This window comes from Zootermopsis nevadensis, unplaced genomic scaffold (assembly GCF_977971745.1).
Source record: "Zootermopsis nevadensis isolate Lab colony 2312 unplaced genomic scaffold, Znev_1.0 Znev_ptg000017l, whole genome shotgun sequence".
In the NCBI taxonomy this organism is placed as follows: Eukaryota; Metazoa; Arthropoda; class Insecta; order Blattodea; family Termopsidae; genus Zootermopsis; species Zootermopsis nevadensis.
In genome coordinates this window covers 12609590-12628554 of record NW_028259149.1, presented here as the reverse complement: position 1 = coordinate 12628554, position 18965 = coordinate 12609590, and the positions used below count along the sequence as shown (strand labels likewise).

The 18965-nt window shown below is 36.5% G+C and overlaps 1 protein-coding gene and 1 long non-coding RNA gene across 8 annotated transcripts in view; one reads left to right on the top strand and one right to left on the bottom strand.

Moving 5' to 3' along the window:
• Window positions 1–18965, top strand: part of LOC110835402 (sphingomyelin phosphodiesterase) — a 63610-nt gene that overhangs the window by 38125 nt on the left and 6520 nt on the right. For 4 of the 7 annotated variants that reach the window (XR_002544896.2, XR_015535509.1, XR_015535508.1 and 1 more), the window contains exons 2-13: window positions 1775–1890; window positions 2865–3079; window positions 3237–3414; window positions 4608–4741; window positions 5841–6005; window positions 7082–7309; window positions 8342–8514; window positions 9024–9215; window positions 10021–10191; window positions 11441–11633; window positions 12259–12443; window positions 13071–13256. Coding sequence is in view for 4 of the 7 variants with exons in the window: in XM_022075585.2 (XP_021931277.1) it covers window positions 1821–1890; window positions 2865–3079; window positions 3237–3414; window positions 4608–4741; window positions 5841–6005; window positions 7082–7309; window positions 8342–8514; window positions 9024–9215; window positions 10021–10191; window positions 11441–11633; window positions 12259–12443; window positions 13071–13256 (2090 nt within the window). In the remaining 3 variants the exon portion in view is untranslated. Of the gene's footprint in view, window positions 1–1774; window positions 1891–2864; window positions 3080–3236; window positions 3415–4607; window positions 4742–5840; window positions 6006–7081; window positions 7310–8341; window positions 8515–9023; window positions 9216–10020; window positions 10192–11440; window positions 11634–12258; window positions 12444–13070; window positions 15281–16218 lie in introns of those variants that run through there. The other 3 variants (XM_022075575.2, XM_022075570.2, XM_022075607.2) reach the window with 2 other exon arrangements.
• Window positions 15010–16951, bottom strand: LOC147873669 (uncharacterized). The gene is made up of 2 exons (XR_015535510.1): window positions 16817–16951; window positions 15010–16621 (listed from the first exon to the last, which is right to left on the bottom strand). It is a non-coding gene; the product is annotated as an uncharacterized LOC147873669 (long non-coding RNA).

The window sequence follows — 18965 nt, the reverse complement described above, 5'->3', positions numbered from 1 at the left end:
AGGCCAGCGTTCTAACCGCTAGAAAAAAATGTTTGTCTCTGTCGGGAATTTAATCCTGATTGTCCTCCCCGTAAGTATGTCAAGTTACTGACTAGTTCATTTCCAGAACAGCTCCTTGCCTATTATTTTCATAATACTCGTAACAAGAATGTGCGGCAGATAAGACCAGCTCTCGCTAGTTCGAAGTTTACTGCGTTCGTTGAGTAAAGCGCATGAAATGAGCGCATAATGAGGAAATTATCCCACTCCGCGTGTTTAATTTAAGTGGATATCGATGAAATTTGATATTGAAGGGTCCGCACTGGGAATTGTCAGGTGAATTACATTGTGGTCACTGTTGTCCCGGAGTTGCTACTTTGGGTTGCACGTCAGTTTTTCTCACTGCATATCAAAATTCGATTTAGTACCCCATAAAGATGTACGCCTGCACCACTTTAATTTTAAATATTTTTATACGAGGCATAGCTTACGTTTAAGACTAAACTGTGTACAGGTGCACATGGCCAAATATTCTGACGCGCATTCAATCTGACTAACAAACAAACAAACAAACGATATGACTGTCTTCTGTCGCGGTACTCAACAAACACAATGATATGTTGCAGATCAAGCGAAGAATAAAATTTTGTAGTGCGTCTCAAATACGAATTAAATAAATCAGAGGGCATATTTTGGAAGGATGGATGATTATTAGGTCTTAAAACTGGCTTGCCAGATGAATCGTCAGGCAGGATTGTGTTATAGAACATTGACTAATTTTAGTGTTGGTTATCTCGAACTTTTCGCTATTCCTCGCAAATTATGCACACAAAGACATCAAACCGGGCAATTATTGGCAGCGACCGTTCCTTGGTATGAAGTACAATTCGACGTCATCATGGAGTATTGCTCGGTTGATAAAGACATTCCCCTTCTTTTACGGGTTCAAAGATTCATTATCGTGAAGATGGCTCGCCCTGATGGAGGCAGCAATGACCTCTGAAACATCGGTAAACGTCTATCAGACTACACGGCTCAGCAACCCAGAAGACTTCAGACTCACCGCCGTGAAAACCTCAGGTCCATGTACTCAAGAACGCGCTACAAGGCGGTAAACGTAATTCACACCCTTACACAGTATTTCTCTCATTAAGGCCTGTACCTGGGTCTCCGAGTAAATTTTTGTATGAATTTCTCATTTCCCCCATGTGCGTCAAATGGCCGACTTGGATGCAGGAAAAGGATTAGAGTGAAATGCAACTCAGCTGTTGTTCGTCATAGCGTGAATGACTCGCCGCTTTGTTTCATTTCGACTGTTTCGACATGTGCGAGATCTAAAGTCTTCCGTTTACATTCCGGTGACTCAGCTGTCCAGTTGTTTGCCAACATCGTTGTTCTTGTGCGAGTAGAATTTTTGAGTGATGCACTAAGACAGCCTTTGTTGACCACCTGATGATAATGTAACATTAATTCAATTACTTATTTGTGCTGCCTCCATTATCAGGACGATGAGTATTGCCCTGTTGATGGAGGCAGCAAGGACCTTTGAAACGTCGGTAAACTTCCATCAGAAAAGGGCAACTTTCTTGTTCGTACTTTCCTACTAGTCAGATCAGGGTAAAAAAAACAAGGGTTGGCTATGTCGCATGCATTAGACAATCAAACAAGAACGTTTATTTTACGAAACGCTCGTAAATATGTCGATATTTGGGGTAATGCTAAATTTTACTAGAGGGAGATGGGTTAGGGGACCGATTGATGGCAAGCCTGTAATGACGAGTGTTGTCTGTTCTAGGCTGGTGACCGCTGCTCGCGAGGTTCGTCCGACAGACTGGGCGAGTATGCTGTTCCTCTCCCGACCATGGTACTACTACTTTGTGTCGGTAGTGCTGCTCGTCAGAATCACAACAGGTAAATCAGGCCAATGTACCTGCAGGTTTTAATATCACCGTTATAAAACAAAAGAAGAAATGTAACGGAATTTTGGAAGTGTCTTGCGCCGCACTAGAAATGAAATTCACTCTTTTTTGTCACACATTGCTCACTCCTGCACAGTGGTAGTTGTGTGATCGTAGATAACCTACGTACGTGTTTGAATGTGCAGCCAGCAGTCCCAAACTCTCTTTCGTACGAAACTGAAATTCTGGGAAACAATGTTGTATGTAGTGTAAATGATGTTAGGAAATTAAAAATGGGCGTGGGTTTCGTAGTCGTAGCAGGTTTAACGAGTAGGCAAACAAGACTAAATTCAAATAGTGTGAAGTACAACATAAGCGTCAGAAAACGGGAAGGGAGAAACAAAAAGTTATGAATTATATGTATGCATATTTTGAGTAAAGTATAAGCCCATGCCATTGAACTTTCATATAATTTTCTTTTCTTTTTATAGTGTAAAATAAATCTCATGCGCAATATATATTACTGGTTCCTAATTGGGGGTGCGCAGGGGTGGCGTTTCACCTAGGGCGCCAAACACCCTTGCACCTGCTCTCATCAAAACATGTTTCTTGAAAGAAGTCAAGTATATTGATTATGCATGGGACGTATATTGTTAACTTAACCTTACTGTGTTTAATTGTAAACTCACTTGTTCTATATCGTGATTAAGTGGGATCTATGGAGTGCATATAATCTAATGTAGTATAATCTAAAACTTTTCCTAGATAGGATTTTCAATTAGAGCAGCTGATCCACAAAATATTAACTAATTTATTATTATGAGTATAAATTTTGTCTGCATAATTCACTGACTTTATAAATACCATTTTAAAAAAAATTGGCTGGGGAGAAACAGGTGGAAAATTTGTATTCTTTATTCTGGCAAGACTCCAAGAAAAAAGACTGGTAGTATCAGCAAAATAGAGTCCATCGTTTCATCATTACAGGTAGCCCAGTGCCATCTTCATCTGAGTGGACAGCAGATTATGATGATTGGGATGTAACAGGAGGACGGGCAGGTTGGTATAGTGTGCTCAGCAATGGCTCAGTTCCTGCCATACTGATGCCCCAGAATTACAGCCATGACTTGCCACCCACACCTAGTCCAGAGCAAATCAAGGAGATGGAGGAGGAGACACATCGGCAGTTTGAACTTCTCAAAGTGAGTGCCTCAGTATTCAAATTGGAATTCAGATATTGGTACCAGTGTCAGTACATTTTTGTTTCTGTTTAAGGTTGAGGACAGTTTTCAGTATTGGAAGAGTGACATGAGGTTATTCTCATTAATACTGGTTTTCTACTTTCTCTGATAATTTCAGATCAATTACACACGGCTCCTAGATGATTTAGATAGTGAATTAAAAGAAGATCTGAGAAGTGGTCGACATCTACCAAGGATTGTGGACAAAGCTCTGAGATTATTCAACTTGAAACAAGTGGTACAAGAAGTAGAAACTAGTGTCATGTCTAAAGTTTCATGCACAGCTTGCAAAGCAGGTAATTATGCTTCTGGATAAATAAATGATCAAAAGGAAATATGAGCATATTTTTTTAAAAAATTATCTGTCCTTTTTATGGAATCAAAACGTTCATTACCTAGTTCACAAGATCCCTCTACTGCGCCATATCTTGAGCTGCAAAATACAGAGCACTCACTCACACTATATATTTTTATGATCCAGTTTGAGGTTTCCCTCCTGCATAGGCCTTGGTTTTCCAAAATTGTCTCTTACATTCAGGTTTTCGACTAAACTTTCATATACGTTACTTACCTCCCCAGTTGTTCCACATGTCTACCCCATCTCATCCTTCTTGTTTTTCTTACTGTAATATTCGATGATGTGTTCAAATTATGTAGCTGCTATTTATGACATTTTCTCTATTGTCTTCTGTAACTTCACCTTTCATAGGTTAAGACAGTTCGCTGCACAGTTATCAGGATACCCTCAATTTATATTTTTCTCTTAGGGTAAGATAATCAGTTTAATCCCCATACAAAGTATCATGTATATCATGTACGTATGATATACTGTAAATTTTATGAAGTTCATGAGATCTGGTAAAGTTTTAATAAGTTGTACAAACAATATATATACATATTTTATTACATTCCATGGATCCATAAGATAGTCAGATGACAATAGATTGTGGAAAAGGTCATAATAATAATACAATACATATTATAAAGTACAATTCATACTATTATATAAATTTCACGTAATACAAACAAAGGGTTTACCTAGAGAAATGATAAGTTACAAATAGATCCACTCATCACATACAGAAGAAAATTTATCATTTATTTGTAAACAACATAAATTCATTGACAGAGTAAAAGGAGTGTGTAATAAAGTATCTTTTCTATGCTACCTTAAATTGCTCCATCTTATTTACAAGACTTGTGAGACTTGATGGTAGACTGTTGAAAATTTTGATTCCTGCATAATATGCACTCTTCTCAACAGACGTAGCCTCCCAATTATTAGTACTTGTATAATTTATTCAAAGACTGTAGAGGGACAATGTAACAAAATAACATTTACTGTAATTTTATGTGCCATCTTGCTCTAAGAATATAGTGAGATGGTGGTATGAGTGAATGCTATATTGGCACAATAGATGAAAATAAGTGAGATGATTTCCACACCTCAGCAAGCAGTGCTTATAAATGAGATGTAAATCTATTTCAGGTGTTGGACTGCTTCAGCACTACATCCATATAGGAAAGACAAGAGAGGATATTGTGAAGATTACATATCAGTTTTGTGTCAGTCTTAATATCCAGCCAGCACGAGTCTGTGAAGGGATAACTGAATTGTTTGGGGTATGTTCTAAGAAATACAAATTTCATTCATGATGGTGGGAGTTTGTAAAGCATTCTATCTCCTTCTTGGTTCTAAGTGACTACTTTTCATAACAATTCTGGGTACATTTCTTGCTGTCTGATCTGTCATAAGCTCCTTAATTTAACCATCTTAACAATGCTAGGTGAAATTATAAATCATCAGGTTCCTTGTAATATATTTCATCTCTCATACGTCATTTACTAGTGATGAAAAGTGTGAACTCTACCATCTCACTTTTGACTGCATTATAAATTAATGTTTGCTTTAAGAACTTGTTTTTCTCCTCCTGTTACTTATATAATCCTGCAACCTTGTTGCTCATGATGTCAGCAGGAACATGTATATGCAATCAAACTGTGGCCTATATAATCAGAAGTACTTTAATTCCAGTATTGCAATGTGTAATTTTATTTATAAGATTCATGGTCATATGGTAGCAGTTCCTGAACAGTGAACCATACTTCCTGTTAATTACCCTGATACATTGTCTTATTGTAATGTAATTTATTTGGAAATACAAAGCATACATTTTAAAACACAGCCCAACAACAATCACGTACTTTGGTACAAAACCAGCCGAGGTCGATGGATTTTTGAGGATAATAAAAATTTGTAGCACAACTTCCTTCGGAGGGGAAGTAAAGATGACAGTTCCATGTCGTAGATTTATGGCATGTAAAAGAACCTTACGAGCATGAAATGCGATGTTTCATAAGCAAAATTCAGCGGCCATTTCTCACCCAAGTCTCTCCTGATTCACTACTAGATGGCTCTAGCAGTCAAATCATAATTGAGTAGAAATTGTGCAGAGGCAGTGGGCTGGTCACTCACTACTCACAAATGTATGCTTCAAAGACTAGGAAAACCTCTGAAAAAGGAGGTAGCGAAGACCCACAATTGGGTTGTAGAGCCAAGAAAGAAGAAGAAGATTAAAATTTACTTATTTCAGTCCTTATTTTTTAATACTTTCCTGCTTAACTGAATGATATTCTTAGTGATGAAATGTCAGTTTAATTATTCTTTATTAGTTGGACATGCCATCCCTGTGCTTATATAATGCTTAATTTGCTCTTACAGGGTGAAGTTGTCTATGTGCTCAAGAGAATAAACCTTGGAGCAGAAGAAATCTGCAGTTTTGTAATAGGAGATGCATGTGGCGATGTATATAACCCTTATCATGAGTGGAAAGTTGTCTTCCCTCCTGTGCCAAAACCTGTAGTTACTCCACAAGTAGCTCCTATGGTAAGAATATGCATTACAAAGTTAGTAATTAGGTGAGAAAGGACTAACCATCATAAGTTTCTCACACATCAAACAGGAATAAATAGTAAGTATAATGTTGTTGACTTTAAGTAACAAATACTTAAAAATTTTCTTTTGGACTTCGTCCATCATGAAAATAATAAAACTACTATGTTTTGGAAGCTGAATTATTCTTCTGTCTTCAGGGCCCCCCTGGTAGAGCTAGCCTCAGACCTGGATTAGGTTCAGGTGTCTTCCTCCCCTTTTCTCCATGAACACAGAAGCATGATCCAGATTCTGAAATACTGTAGTTTTATTACTTTATAGTTCAGACAATGGACAAAGTCCAGAAGACCAACTTTACATATTACAATACACCACTGTTAGAAACCTTCAGACTTTAAGTAGCAAACTTTGTCAGTAGAGTGTGTGGTAATGCTAGACAATCAAGGTTCAATTCCTAGCAGAGGCAAAAACCGATATCTTCACATTCATGTCCAGTCTTCTTTTGTGCCTCACCTAGCTTCCTGTTCAATGGGTACTGGAATATCTCATCCCAGGAGTAAGGTAGCCAGAGCATAAAGCTAAATACTCACTTTCATCTAGTGCTGAGATTAAGAACATGGAATTGTACCTCCACAGATGTCACAAAACCAGCATCTTATGTATTGGTCTGGGTGGTGAGTGTCCAAGAACTGTTTAACATTGCTGCTAAAATGGGCAGGAGCTCCATCATGCATAAACCACATACTTGTAGTTTGTTGTGTTGCCAGTAGTACATCCTCCAGTAGCTGAGGTAATTCTTCATTAGAAAATGCAACTAGGAGGCCCCTGAGAGTCAAGACAGTGTTCATAAGGTCCTATGAGGAGATCACCAATTATTTATGCCTAAACATTAATTGTAAACTTATGCCTTATCATTGTGCAATGTTGCTGTACCTCTCTGACAAATCTGTTGAGACCATATGTTTGTAGGGACTTTTTGGATTAATTTCAGGAGTAGAGCAAGTTCTTAGATTTATTGTTTGTGATTAGTCATCCTGTGTTTACACCTGTAGGAATATTTTATGTTGCAGCATGGAGCACCAACATTTAAAGTGCTTCAGCTTTCCGACACACATTTTGACCCATACTATCAGGAAGGCACAAATGCAGACTGCAAGGAGCCACTCTGCTGCAGACTCACTAATGGACCTGCCCTTTCACCTCAAACAGCAGCCGGGCGATGGGGAGACTACCGCAAATGTGACACTCCCAGGCGAACTGTTGACCACATGCTACAGCATATATCTAGCACACACCCAGTAAGTCATCCTGCTGAAACAGTCAGACCTGAGTTTCATTGAACAGAGCATTAAAAATGTAATTATTAACTTCGTTGTTCTTTAAATCAGTTCTACTTTCAAATAGTATTTTTCTGAAGATCATATTAGTAATTTTTTGTGTTACACATCAATTACACTTCCTTTTGCAAATTATGTGCTTTCCAGTATTTGAACAAGCAGGTACATAATAGCTTGAAAGCTTCAGTCTATAATTTACTTGTGCTTGTATTAAATAATATTTTGGCCTAGAGACTGTCTATCTTGACTGAACTTCTCATAATTTTTCTCAGTCCCTCCACGAAAATGCTTAAATTAGGTGACAGTAAATACATCCTTTGCATTTCATCATTCACTAGTCATTGTGTCATTCAAATTTATGTATGATGTGAACCCCTAAAATTCATTGAATAAACCAAGAATAAATCAGATAGATTATTATCATGATTCATGCAGTTTTTCAGAAATCTTCCTCTTAAGTTTTTGTTGCTGAAATGCAATGTGTAACTTTGGCTTTTGGGGATACGCCACTTTAAGTGTTGATAGTTACCCGAAGTTGCCAAAACAGATAACTATCAACACTTGACACACCCTATCCCAAAAAGCTGGTCACAATTTTCAGAATAATGATAGATTTACCATGCTCATGTATGAGTATCTGGAACAGAGGAATGCTGCCATCTGTTGGTTTGTATCTCTTCAACACTTGTAACACTACTGAACAGTAGTTACGTGATTTCCTTCATTCCCTCCAGGCAACTGCTGGGCTAGTACCATGGCGATCCCTTCCAAGTCCTTGGCAGTTCAGCATTCAGAATCATCATCCTTTTAAATGATGTTTAAGGCATGTATCTAAAAAGCACTGCTAAATAAATAAGTAAATAAATAAACTAAGAAAGAAACATACTGGTAACAGTGCTTTCATTTCTACCTGTTGTTTCTGAGAACATCAGTTGCAGCTTTCATGGTGAGCAACAAACTGCTTACTGTAGCATATCATGTTCTTTTATCTAGGATATAGACTATATCCTGTGGACTGGAGATCTGCCCCCACATGATGTGTGGAACCAGACGAGGGAAGAGAATCTTATGGTACTGAAAGAAACTGTAGCCCAGCTAACTAAAACCTTTCCTGGAATTCCAATATTTCCTGCACTTGGAAATCATGAGAGTGCACCAGTCAACAGGTTTGTGAATACTGGGGTATTTTAAGTTATGCTTTGTGCATGTTGCTGTTTCATGTCAAATCTACGTTTTTTTACTTAAACGGGCAGTTTCTATGTGGTGGTATAACTGGAATGAGGACTGTTAACCTCATTTTTTCTAACCAAAGTGCTTAGCAAACATCTAATGACTAATGTATCAGTAGGTTTATATTTATTTAATTACTGTAGTTACATCTGACTTGTGGTCATAAATAATTTGGTCAAAAACAAACTACAAATTATATACAAGTATGGTAGTCTCATTTTCCGAGGAAGATATAATGGCTATATTTCAGGATATGGTCAGTCTCTAATGTAGGGATATATTTTGTGAAGCATATGTGTGTCTGTTGTGGAACATTTAAAACTTTGCACTGTATACTGTGGTGAGATTAGGAACAGCCAGTTTTCAAAGGTTACATTACTCTGAAATAAAGGAAGAATGGAAAATATTCTCTTGTGATCATCACCATACTTGTGTTTGTGTTCAGCTTTCCTCCACCATTCATTCAAAATGACTTTGCTATCTCATGGCTGTATGATGAAGTGGACAATCAGTGGAGACAGTGGTTGCCATCATCAGTATCAAATACTGTGCGCCGAGGCGCTTTCTACAGTGTCCTAGTGCGGCCAGGCTTCAGGATCATCTCCCTCAACATGAACTACTGTAACAACAAGAACTGGTATGCATAACCTCACATCCTGCACTTAACTATTAAATGTGACCCAAAAATGTTGATTTTTTTGTTCTGGTTTTTTCATTAGGTGTATAGAACTTTTCAACAAGTGACAGTTTCCATCACCAAGACTCATGCTAGAGTTCAGAATTTGTTATTGAGTTAATAAAATTATAAAGAGGTTTAATATGTAAAAAGTGACCACTGTAACTTTGTAATTGTTTTTAAAAGATTTAAAGAGTGAGAGGGGGAGGGTTGCATATGCATAGCCACACCAATTCAAAGGGTTCAACTCCCAGGTAAACAGTTATAGACACTTACTCATGTAAAATGTTCATATACCTGTTAAGTTACCATTTTATGAGATATGAGCAGACATTTTTACAATAAGAAATTTGTTTTATTCATACTTTTGCCTGCATAACCATGTTAAAATAGAAATAATGTGTAACTACTTCAAATAAAAAATGTGTAAATTGAAACTGACTGTATAAGTATGTTAGATAGTAAATTAGAAAAATAATCTTATCTGATACTCTGGTAATTACAGTACTGAAAGCTAGGTTGTTACAGGCCTGAGCAAAAATTATAATTTTGTAGAAGCAGAACTGTGTTCATAATTATAATATGTCCCTGCTTTTGTCACATGGTCCTGTAGGGCAATAACCTTGTCTTATTTTCGGATAACTATGGAATGAAAGTTAGAAAAGTAAAACATTGAGCTAATGACCTAATGTAATGGGGACATAGTTTGTTTAAAACACTTGTCATGGCATTCAAGGCTCACTGATAAGTAACACACTATTCACAGGTGGTTGCTGCTGAACAGCACAGATCCAGCAAAGGAACTTCAGTGGTTCATCTATGAACTTCAGAGTGCAGAGTTCAGTGGTGAAAAGGTCCATGTGATAGGACATATTCCTCCAGGACACAGTGATTGTCTCAAAGTATGGAGTAGAAATTATTACCATATTATTAACAGGTAAGAATTAGTCTTCAACTCAATAGCAATAACTAAAGTAACATGTAAGATTTGAGGTTTTCACGGTGGTGAGTATGAAGATTTCTGTCTTCTGGGTTGTTGCGCTGTGTAGTCTGGTCAATGTTTTGACACTGGGATACTGTATGCCTAGATAACAAATAATTGCTGTGGTTATTCTCAAAAACCTTGTATTATTTTAGATACGAGGTGCGATCGGAAGGTTTCCAGACTGCGCGTGTAAAAACCCGTACACTTATCTCAGGTATTAAATTCATCCATCACCCTCGAAGTAGTTCCCCTGGGAGTGAACACAACGATCCAGCGCCGCTGCCAAACCTGGAAGCATCCCTGGAAATCTTTCTTTGTCAGCCTGTCAAGCACCATCTGCGATTCTGCCTGAATCTCTTGCCAAAGACTCGCCAAAATGGCTGCGGAAACCTATGAAATGCTAAAGCAAGCATTTGGGGAGTCCGCAATGGGTCGTGCACAAACTTTTGTGTGGCATTCACGTTTTAAAAATGGCCGAACCTCTGTCGATGATGACGAGCGTTCTGGACGACCATCTTCGAGCACAACGCCCGAAAATGTTACGAAGATTCGGCAGGCCATTCACGAAGATCGACGTCGTACCATCAACGACTTGTGCGACATTGTTGGGATAGGCTATAGGACCTGTCAGCTGATTCTAAAGGACGGAAGCGGCCGTCAAAGTGGCGCAACCACAACTGGCTGCTGCATCATGACAACGCGCCAGGGCACACCGCCCTCAGAGTTCGGCAGTTTTTGGCCTCAAACACCATGGCCGTCATGCCGCACCCTCCTTAGCTCCGTGTGACTTCTTCCTCTTCCCAAAGATGAAAATTCAGCTAAAGGGAAAGAGATTTGAGACGATAGAAGAGATTCAGGCAGAATCGCAGATGGTGCTTGACAGGCTGACAAAGAAAGATTTCCAGGGATGCTTCCAGGCTTGGCAGCGGCGCTGGGATCGTTGTGTTCACTCCCAGGGGAACTACTTTGAGGGTGATGGATGAATTTAATACCTGAGATAAGTGTACGGGTTTTTATACGCGCAGTCTTGAAACTTTCCGATCGCACCTCGTACACAACAGGATGCAACAATCCTTGAAGTTAAAGGTGCATTAAACTTACCTAGTACCTTGTCTCCAGAAACAAAACAATGATAGATCCAACTGTGGGCACTGAATCTCTGTGAATTTGTGCTGTAAGAATGTCTGCTTTCTTCTTACAGATATGAATCAACAATTACAGCTCAGTTCTTTGGTCATACTCATTTTGATGAATTTGAGTTATTTTATGATCGCAATGACTTAAGCAGGGTTACCAGCATAGCATACATTGGTCCATCAGTTACACCTTATTATGATCTCAACCCTGGCTACAGAATATATTACATTGATGGAGACCACAAGTCAACAACAAGGGTGAGTTTTATCAGAAAGCAAAGGTACACCTTGCAAATCCAATGGATGTCTTGTTCTTTGAGAAATCTACTAGTATTACATACTTTATATTATCAGATTTACAGTGTCAGGATTTGATATAAGTTAATAACTGTACAGAGGTTTGCCATCATAATGAACCACACCCTGGTGCCAACAAATGGATGTGCCGCTGAGGTTTCTTCTTCCTGTCTAATCACTGTACCACAAAGGCATGTAAGGGAGTGGAGCAAAGCTTTGCACATTCTTAACCTCGGAAATAAATGGGGAGAGTAGTTAGCTGTATGTTTCAGCCATTTATATTTAGGGAACATACCCTACCTATACTTCCTGAATAAGATGCTGGATTAACCCCAGGATCTGTGGAATCTACGGGATGTTTATTCTTGTAGCTTTCACAGCAATAAACATGAGTGTGTGAATTATCTGATGGGATAAAATGTATATCTTGTGACAAGGCATTATGGTGATTTCTGGTTTAAATTAAACCAACACTGGTCTTTCTTGCAGAAGCATTGTATGTACTTACTCTTATGGAAATTTCAAGTCCATCAACTTTTGAAACATCAGACCCTGGGATATTATATATTGTGTTTCTGGCTTGTAGGCAGTGGTTGATCATGAAACATGGGTCATGAATCTCAAAGAAGCAAACTTATATAATTATCCCATCTGGTACAAGCTGTATAGTACTCGATCAGCCTATCAGATGTCTTCACTTTTACCCCAGGACTGGGACAACCTTCTCAACAAACTAGCTGGTGATACAAAGCTTTTTGATCTTTATTACAAGTAAGTATTGTTATTTGCAACTGCATGGTATTTAGAATATTTTGTTAATAAAATTCCATATCTCTGTTTTAACCAGTGTCTTGATGTAATATTTTTATTCTTTGAAGAATGAGATAGATTTCTATGTTCTGTTTAGGTAAATGTTACAGCAAGAAACTCCAAGATATTTCACTTATTGATTCATATGATATCTCAGAAAAGGATATTGTGACAATGTCCATTGATTTGTAAAGCCATCCCATTACATGTCATTGTTGGCACTTAGGGGAGAGGAGGTATAGCTCCTACTCATTCTCAACCTCTGCACTAGATGGGGGTGAGTGGTCAGCAGCATGCCCTGGTTCTGCCCCCCCCCCCCCCCCACCCCCCACCCCAGGAAAGAACCCCAATACCTCACATCTTTATCCTCATTAGCATTGTACATATTTCATAACAAATGTTCGAATTGAACATAATGTTTTACATTTTGGTGGCTGGAGTTCAGTCATATTGTATTCACAAGTTTTTAGTTCATTACATACTACCAATATTTAGTAACCTCAGGAGTGTAAGGTGAGGAGCATGGCTAACGATATGTAACTTATGCATAATTGGCATTTTTGGTCAGAATCCTTGTGTATATTACAGACATTACTGGAAGAATTCTCCAGTGAGGCCAACTTGTGATGCTGAATGCAAAAAACGAATGCTCTGTGATCTGAGATCAGGCCGTTCACATGATCGCAAAGGACTCTGTCAGGAGTTGGAGAGCCGTATTGATGCTAACACACGAACAGGCTGGCGTGCGTGGATCTACAATGGACTGGCACTCTCGTATGTCAATTATTTCACAGGATTCTGTTGGGTAGGGGCTAGCATTAGAGATGCATTTACAGTGGATTAGTAGCTGGATACATTCCACTAGGTGGCGGTAACTAATACCAAGGTGGCTGGGTTCAATGAAAGGTGCAGGGTGTCTTAGATCATGCACATTGGCACTTCTGTACTACCTCATTCAGAGTTGTTTAACTCATCTCTTGTGTCATTTATAACCTAATTTCATGTTACATAAGTATTTTAAATTTATCTCTAATTTCAGTACAATATGACAATATTTTACTGTAACTAAATAATAATTAATTTTTAAATGTTTATGATGCTTTACTTTTTCACTATAATTTCAGTTTGTGCGAGGTATCTTGAGACTAACCTGAAAGTAGAGTTTACCATACACATGAAATGTATGTACCAGAAGCTCTGAAAGAAAAATTTAAAAATTACAATAGCAAGTATTGGTGTATGAAGTTAACATAACAGTCAATAGATGCTATTTTCTGCTATTAAATATTGTTGTGTTAATATGAAAAGGTTCTATTTTATTTCACATATAAGTCTTGAATTGGTTTTGTATACCAAAATAAAAGTCTGAGGTAAAATGTATGTCCTTCATTACACGCTGATACTTATAAGAGACTGTAAATAATGAATTATATGACATATTCTGGAAAGAGCTACTTCACTCATGTGGTGCTGTGTTTGTTTGCCTTTTTTTAATAGTTATTCAGTGTATAAATTAAATTAGTTTTTTATATTCAGGCTAATGTGTCAAGTTCCACTTACAGTGAGTTTGAAAAGTCACTATGTAAAGAATCCATGTTGTTAATATTATTCATGTTCTTGGGTAAAATATGTTTTATGAACTTCTAAGCAATGTTATAACGCACATTGTTATGAACATAAGGATCAAATAAGTAGATGAATATAAGAGTGGAAACTGTTCAGTCTATGACCTTTAACAAAGACTTCCTTGCTTTAAAAATCTGACTTGTTACTGGCTGTAATCATAAATTCATCTTTAAAAATAATTTCAGAGAACTGACTATTGCATTTCTTTTTGCTATTATTAATAGAGACATCATGTGCTTAGGGCCACTTTGAGGTAGTGATGCTCCCTGGGCAAAGCATGATCTTGCAGCAGTTTTGCAGTCAGTAAAGGGGATTCATTTCCTGTTAGGGAAAGTAATATTTCACAGTCATGCCCAGATCAGATCATGGGCCCATCCAACAACATAGCCTGTTGTTTGTAGTGCAATACAGACATTTCAGTGGTAATATTTGTAGAAATGGTGGCAGCTGTATTGGGATTCTGAGTTTAAAAACTTGTTATTTTTATGTAACCTGTTGCATGTATACTTCGAATTTATTTCTATTTGAAATCAAAATTATAATTTTTGCAACATATTCCATCGTGGAGTTCATGAACTTCTGAAGGTATATTGCACATTCATAAATTTTCATTGAAATTAATATACTGAAATTTTTTTCTGTTTATGCCCATAGTGGTTTGAAGTACAGTAGAGTTCTGATATCCAACTTTTGGTTATCTGACATCTCTTTTATTTAATGTTCCATGTCAGAACACTCCATTTTATCAACAGGCAACTGTGCACATAACGGAATGAATCACAGTCCCCACCATGCACCGTCTACATTTTATGTACTCAGTTGCTACAGACGTACTACAGTTCATGTTTTGGCATGACCTTGTTACAAACAAAAGGAAGGAGAATAAACTTTTTCATTTAAGTTTATTTTATGTTAAATGCTGTATTTGTTTGTGATATTTTTACATTTGATGCTGTATTGTATTTTCTTCATAACTTATAACATTGTAAAATTAGTTGATATTTACCCTCATTCTTTTCATTAGTCTCCTGTATTAACAGACATTTTTTATTATCTGACCATCCTTTAGTCCTATTTAGGTCAGATAATAGGGACTCTACTGTATTAGTGAAAATTTGTTCAATTGTAAGATTTGTTATTTAAATGTCAGATTAAAAATAGGTGAAAACAGATTGAAACCTGCAGTTGTACCATGTTCATCAAGATTACCCACATTACCTTTATACTGTTTTCTCCCATTTTACTTCACGTGCCTGTCCAGGCATTCAAGTTTTCCTTAACAAATGCAGTGTTCTGTTGTATAATGAGTGTCTGCCAGGAAAACATTCTGAGTAAAGATCTGTTACAACATTCTTTAGACTGTCTTCATAATTGTTTTAATATAACATTTCTATAAGTAATCAGTATTTTTTTCATTTTAATTTTATTGGAAAGTCATTGACTATCAACAGCATGATATTTTATGGCCATACAGATAAAATTCTGCAGGTCAGGACACATGGCAAGTATCATAAATTTTTAATATTGTATATCTAATTATATTTCAACATTTTCACATTGTTTTATTTTGACCATATGTTTTGTACAGTATGTACCTTTGATACACAAACTGTCAAAAACTTACCACAATTCAGTTTTCTTGATTTATTAATTTGTAAATTGTTGACTGAAATGCATTAATGTAACATATCTCCAGAGCAGTGCTTCTCAAGTATAGCCACCAGCTGTTTTCCGTAATAATACAAAATGTCACAAGTAACCACACTTTGGTATTATCACATTTTATTACAAAAAGTATTGAAACAAACTTAACTGTGGCAGTTTTAAAGATGTCCAGTTTGTTTTCGATTTTCAGTATCTGAATGTGTTTCCATTAACCATAAGTAAATAATACTTTATTGGTACTTTAAAGTTCAAATTCATGCTTCTTATACATTTTGGAACATGCACATGAAAATTGTATTTAATACTAAAGTTCTGTTAAAGAGCCACTGCTGTAGGGAACCCTGTAACATCTAAAACTACCTGTATCTGCATTAACATTGTCTCAACTTATTTGGTTGTGGTACTGTTTTAACATTCTGTTTCACACTGCACCTTTACTTTCAAGCTTCTAGAATGCAGATACTGTAGCAGCTACAGTTGGTCACCTCCTTCCAAATTCCTTCATATTACTGGGGATTGCATGAAGAGGCATCTGATGAAGACTGAACACATTTCACTTGATGTGCTGCAGTATCCACGGTACTTTTCTAGAACCATTCTAACACCTTCAGCACTTTTAGGGAACAGTTTTTGTGAAGGAAATTTAAAGCATTGTATTTTTAAGATACCTGTATTGTACATGATGATATGAAGTGTTGTGGTCATGAAGGTAAGGCTCAATATACTCTGGCTCTTGCTATTGGAATTTTCTTTGCTATGTCTTTAACTTCTGCTTGAATTATTTAGGATAATGATGGTCACAGAGCCACTCTGTATGTATGGTAAGCCATAAACTGTAGTTGCACCTGCTGGAGATTAAAATTTGCCAATATGAACGACCCAGCTCAACTGATGGGAAATTTCACAACAAAGCTAACATTCTCTGAAAGAATTAATATTACAGTCTCATTCCTTTGTGTTCTTTGTGCAAAGTTCATAAAATGAATGCATATATAATGAAGGGTCCTGTCTGTATTCTATATATTATTTTGTAAACTGTTTACCAGATTTAAGTGATGTCTGATGTCAGGGGTCTATGCTTGAAGTTTTCAGGTTTTATTTTTTCTGGTATATTTTTGGAAAAAACAAATTCAAGGTGATACATAAAAGTGACACTTGCAAACCAGGTCTATCACAACTAGTTACATAATGTGTACCTTCGTCTCTTGGTGTAATTTGAAATAGAACAAAAATGTGCACCTGTAAATTTGAAACAAATTATTTTCTATTTCAATTTGACATATGATTCTGATACTTTTATGCTCACTTCTGGGATAGTTGTTTGGAGATGAATGTTGTTAGAGATTGTGTTCAATACTTCTTTTGAGAACTTAGAGTTTTAGATTTTTAACACTTGTTCTATTAGGAAAAATACCCTGATTTTGCGTTAAATCCACAAGCTTTTACTTACCAAGTAGGTGCAATAATTGTTTATTGAAAACATACTACAACCATCCAGCTAAGCAGAAGCTTCACAATTCAGTTCCTGTTCTGGTTAAAAGCTTTCTATCAGGAATATTCATATTTTCAAGTGAAGATTTACATAATCTTTTAAGCCTGCATACCCTGAGACAAGCATATGAATCATCTGGATGCAATGAACCACTGTAAGGTCAGTGCCATTTTGCAGCTGAAAAATCTTGTTGACAGCAGTTTATGTTTAGATACTTTTACCCTACTTGAAACTGCAAATGTTCTGGCTGAGAATTTGTTGTTATTGTAAGTTAAGACTGAGCACACATCATTTTATCTCCAGTGAAATGAAAAGCCAACATTTATCATTGTGTTAAATGTCCTTGTGAAAGTGTCTCACACTTCACATACTATGTGTTTCTGTTTATACCAGTAAAATATAACTTTACTGAATGTTATAGCACACTTAGTAAGATGACTACTGACAAACTGAATGGCTCTGCAAGCCCATTACAAATTGTCAGCACCATATATTTTAGATTTGCTCTGGAACCAACCTCCCAACCATTTAGTTACACAGAGTGATTTTCTCAGAAGAAAAGGCAGCTAGCTGAAGTACTCCCCAGAAATGCACATTCTGTAAACAGTCTCAAATAATTAACCACTATATTTATGATAGTAAAGTGCAGAAAATAATAAAGCATATTATAAGGACATTTGAGAAGTTATCTTGTTTAATATGTAGAATTGGATGTGATAAAAAACAGACTTGAATCATACAATTCACCAAATTTTTAGATTATATAACAAATCAAGCTTTTGCTGAAAGCTCATTTATTATAATTGGAAAGAATTTAGTATCCTAGCTTTCCAGACTGTTGGACTAGAACTACATCTTAAAGCATACCCAGCAAATTCTTGCTCTCACTATTATCATTTGTAGTGGATGACGGAAAAATTTCAAACAAATACAGATATCCACAATGTAGATACAACCTTCATGTGCCGATTTCTAACTTCAGTAAATATCAAAAAGGAGTTTTACTATAATGGAATTAAGTTATTCAATAATCTTCCACCTACTATAAAAAGTTTAAACCATGACACAAAAATGTTTAAGCCAGTGTCAAAAGAGTATCTCCTCTCACTCCCTCTACTCAGTAGAAGAATTTATAAATACATGTAAGTAATAGTGGTGATGGTTCTCATCATAATTATTTTGCTGTAATACTGTAGTTCCAAAAATCTGTCCGTATCTGTTATAACTATGTATTTATATTTGTACTAGAAACAAGTATTGTATTTGTGCTGTGACCTGTTCTACATCCTTGGCTTAGGCCTATAAAGGATCTATGGAATGTAAATACTATTCTATTCTGTACATTACCTGGAAACAGTTTGGTTGTCAGTGGTAGTATGTTAAAACAATGTTTTATTACACAACTATGACATGCTGTACTTATCCAGTTAGATAAATGAGGCGTTAACTGCTACTGGTAATTATCAACAGTATCATTAGGAATATTTAATATATTTTGTTTTTTTAATAATTATTATAGGCTATCTTCTGTATTCACAGTTTCTTCCTCTGTCTTTTCTATGCCTCATTTATGTATTTATCAAAGGAAAAGCAGGTTCTTTATAAATAAGTTAACTTATTAATTAGTAAGTCAGTTTCTGAATTAAAAATAATCAATCTGCAATCTAGTTAAAAACAAATAAACAAGATTTCATCAAACA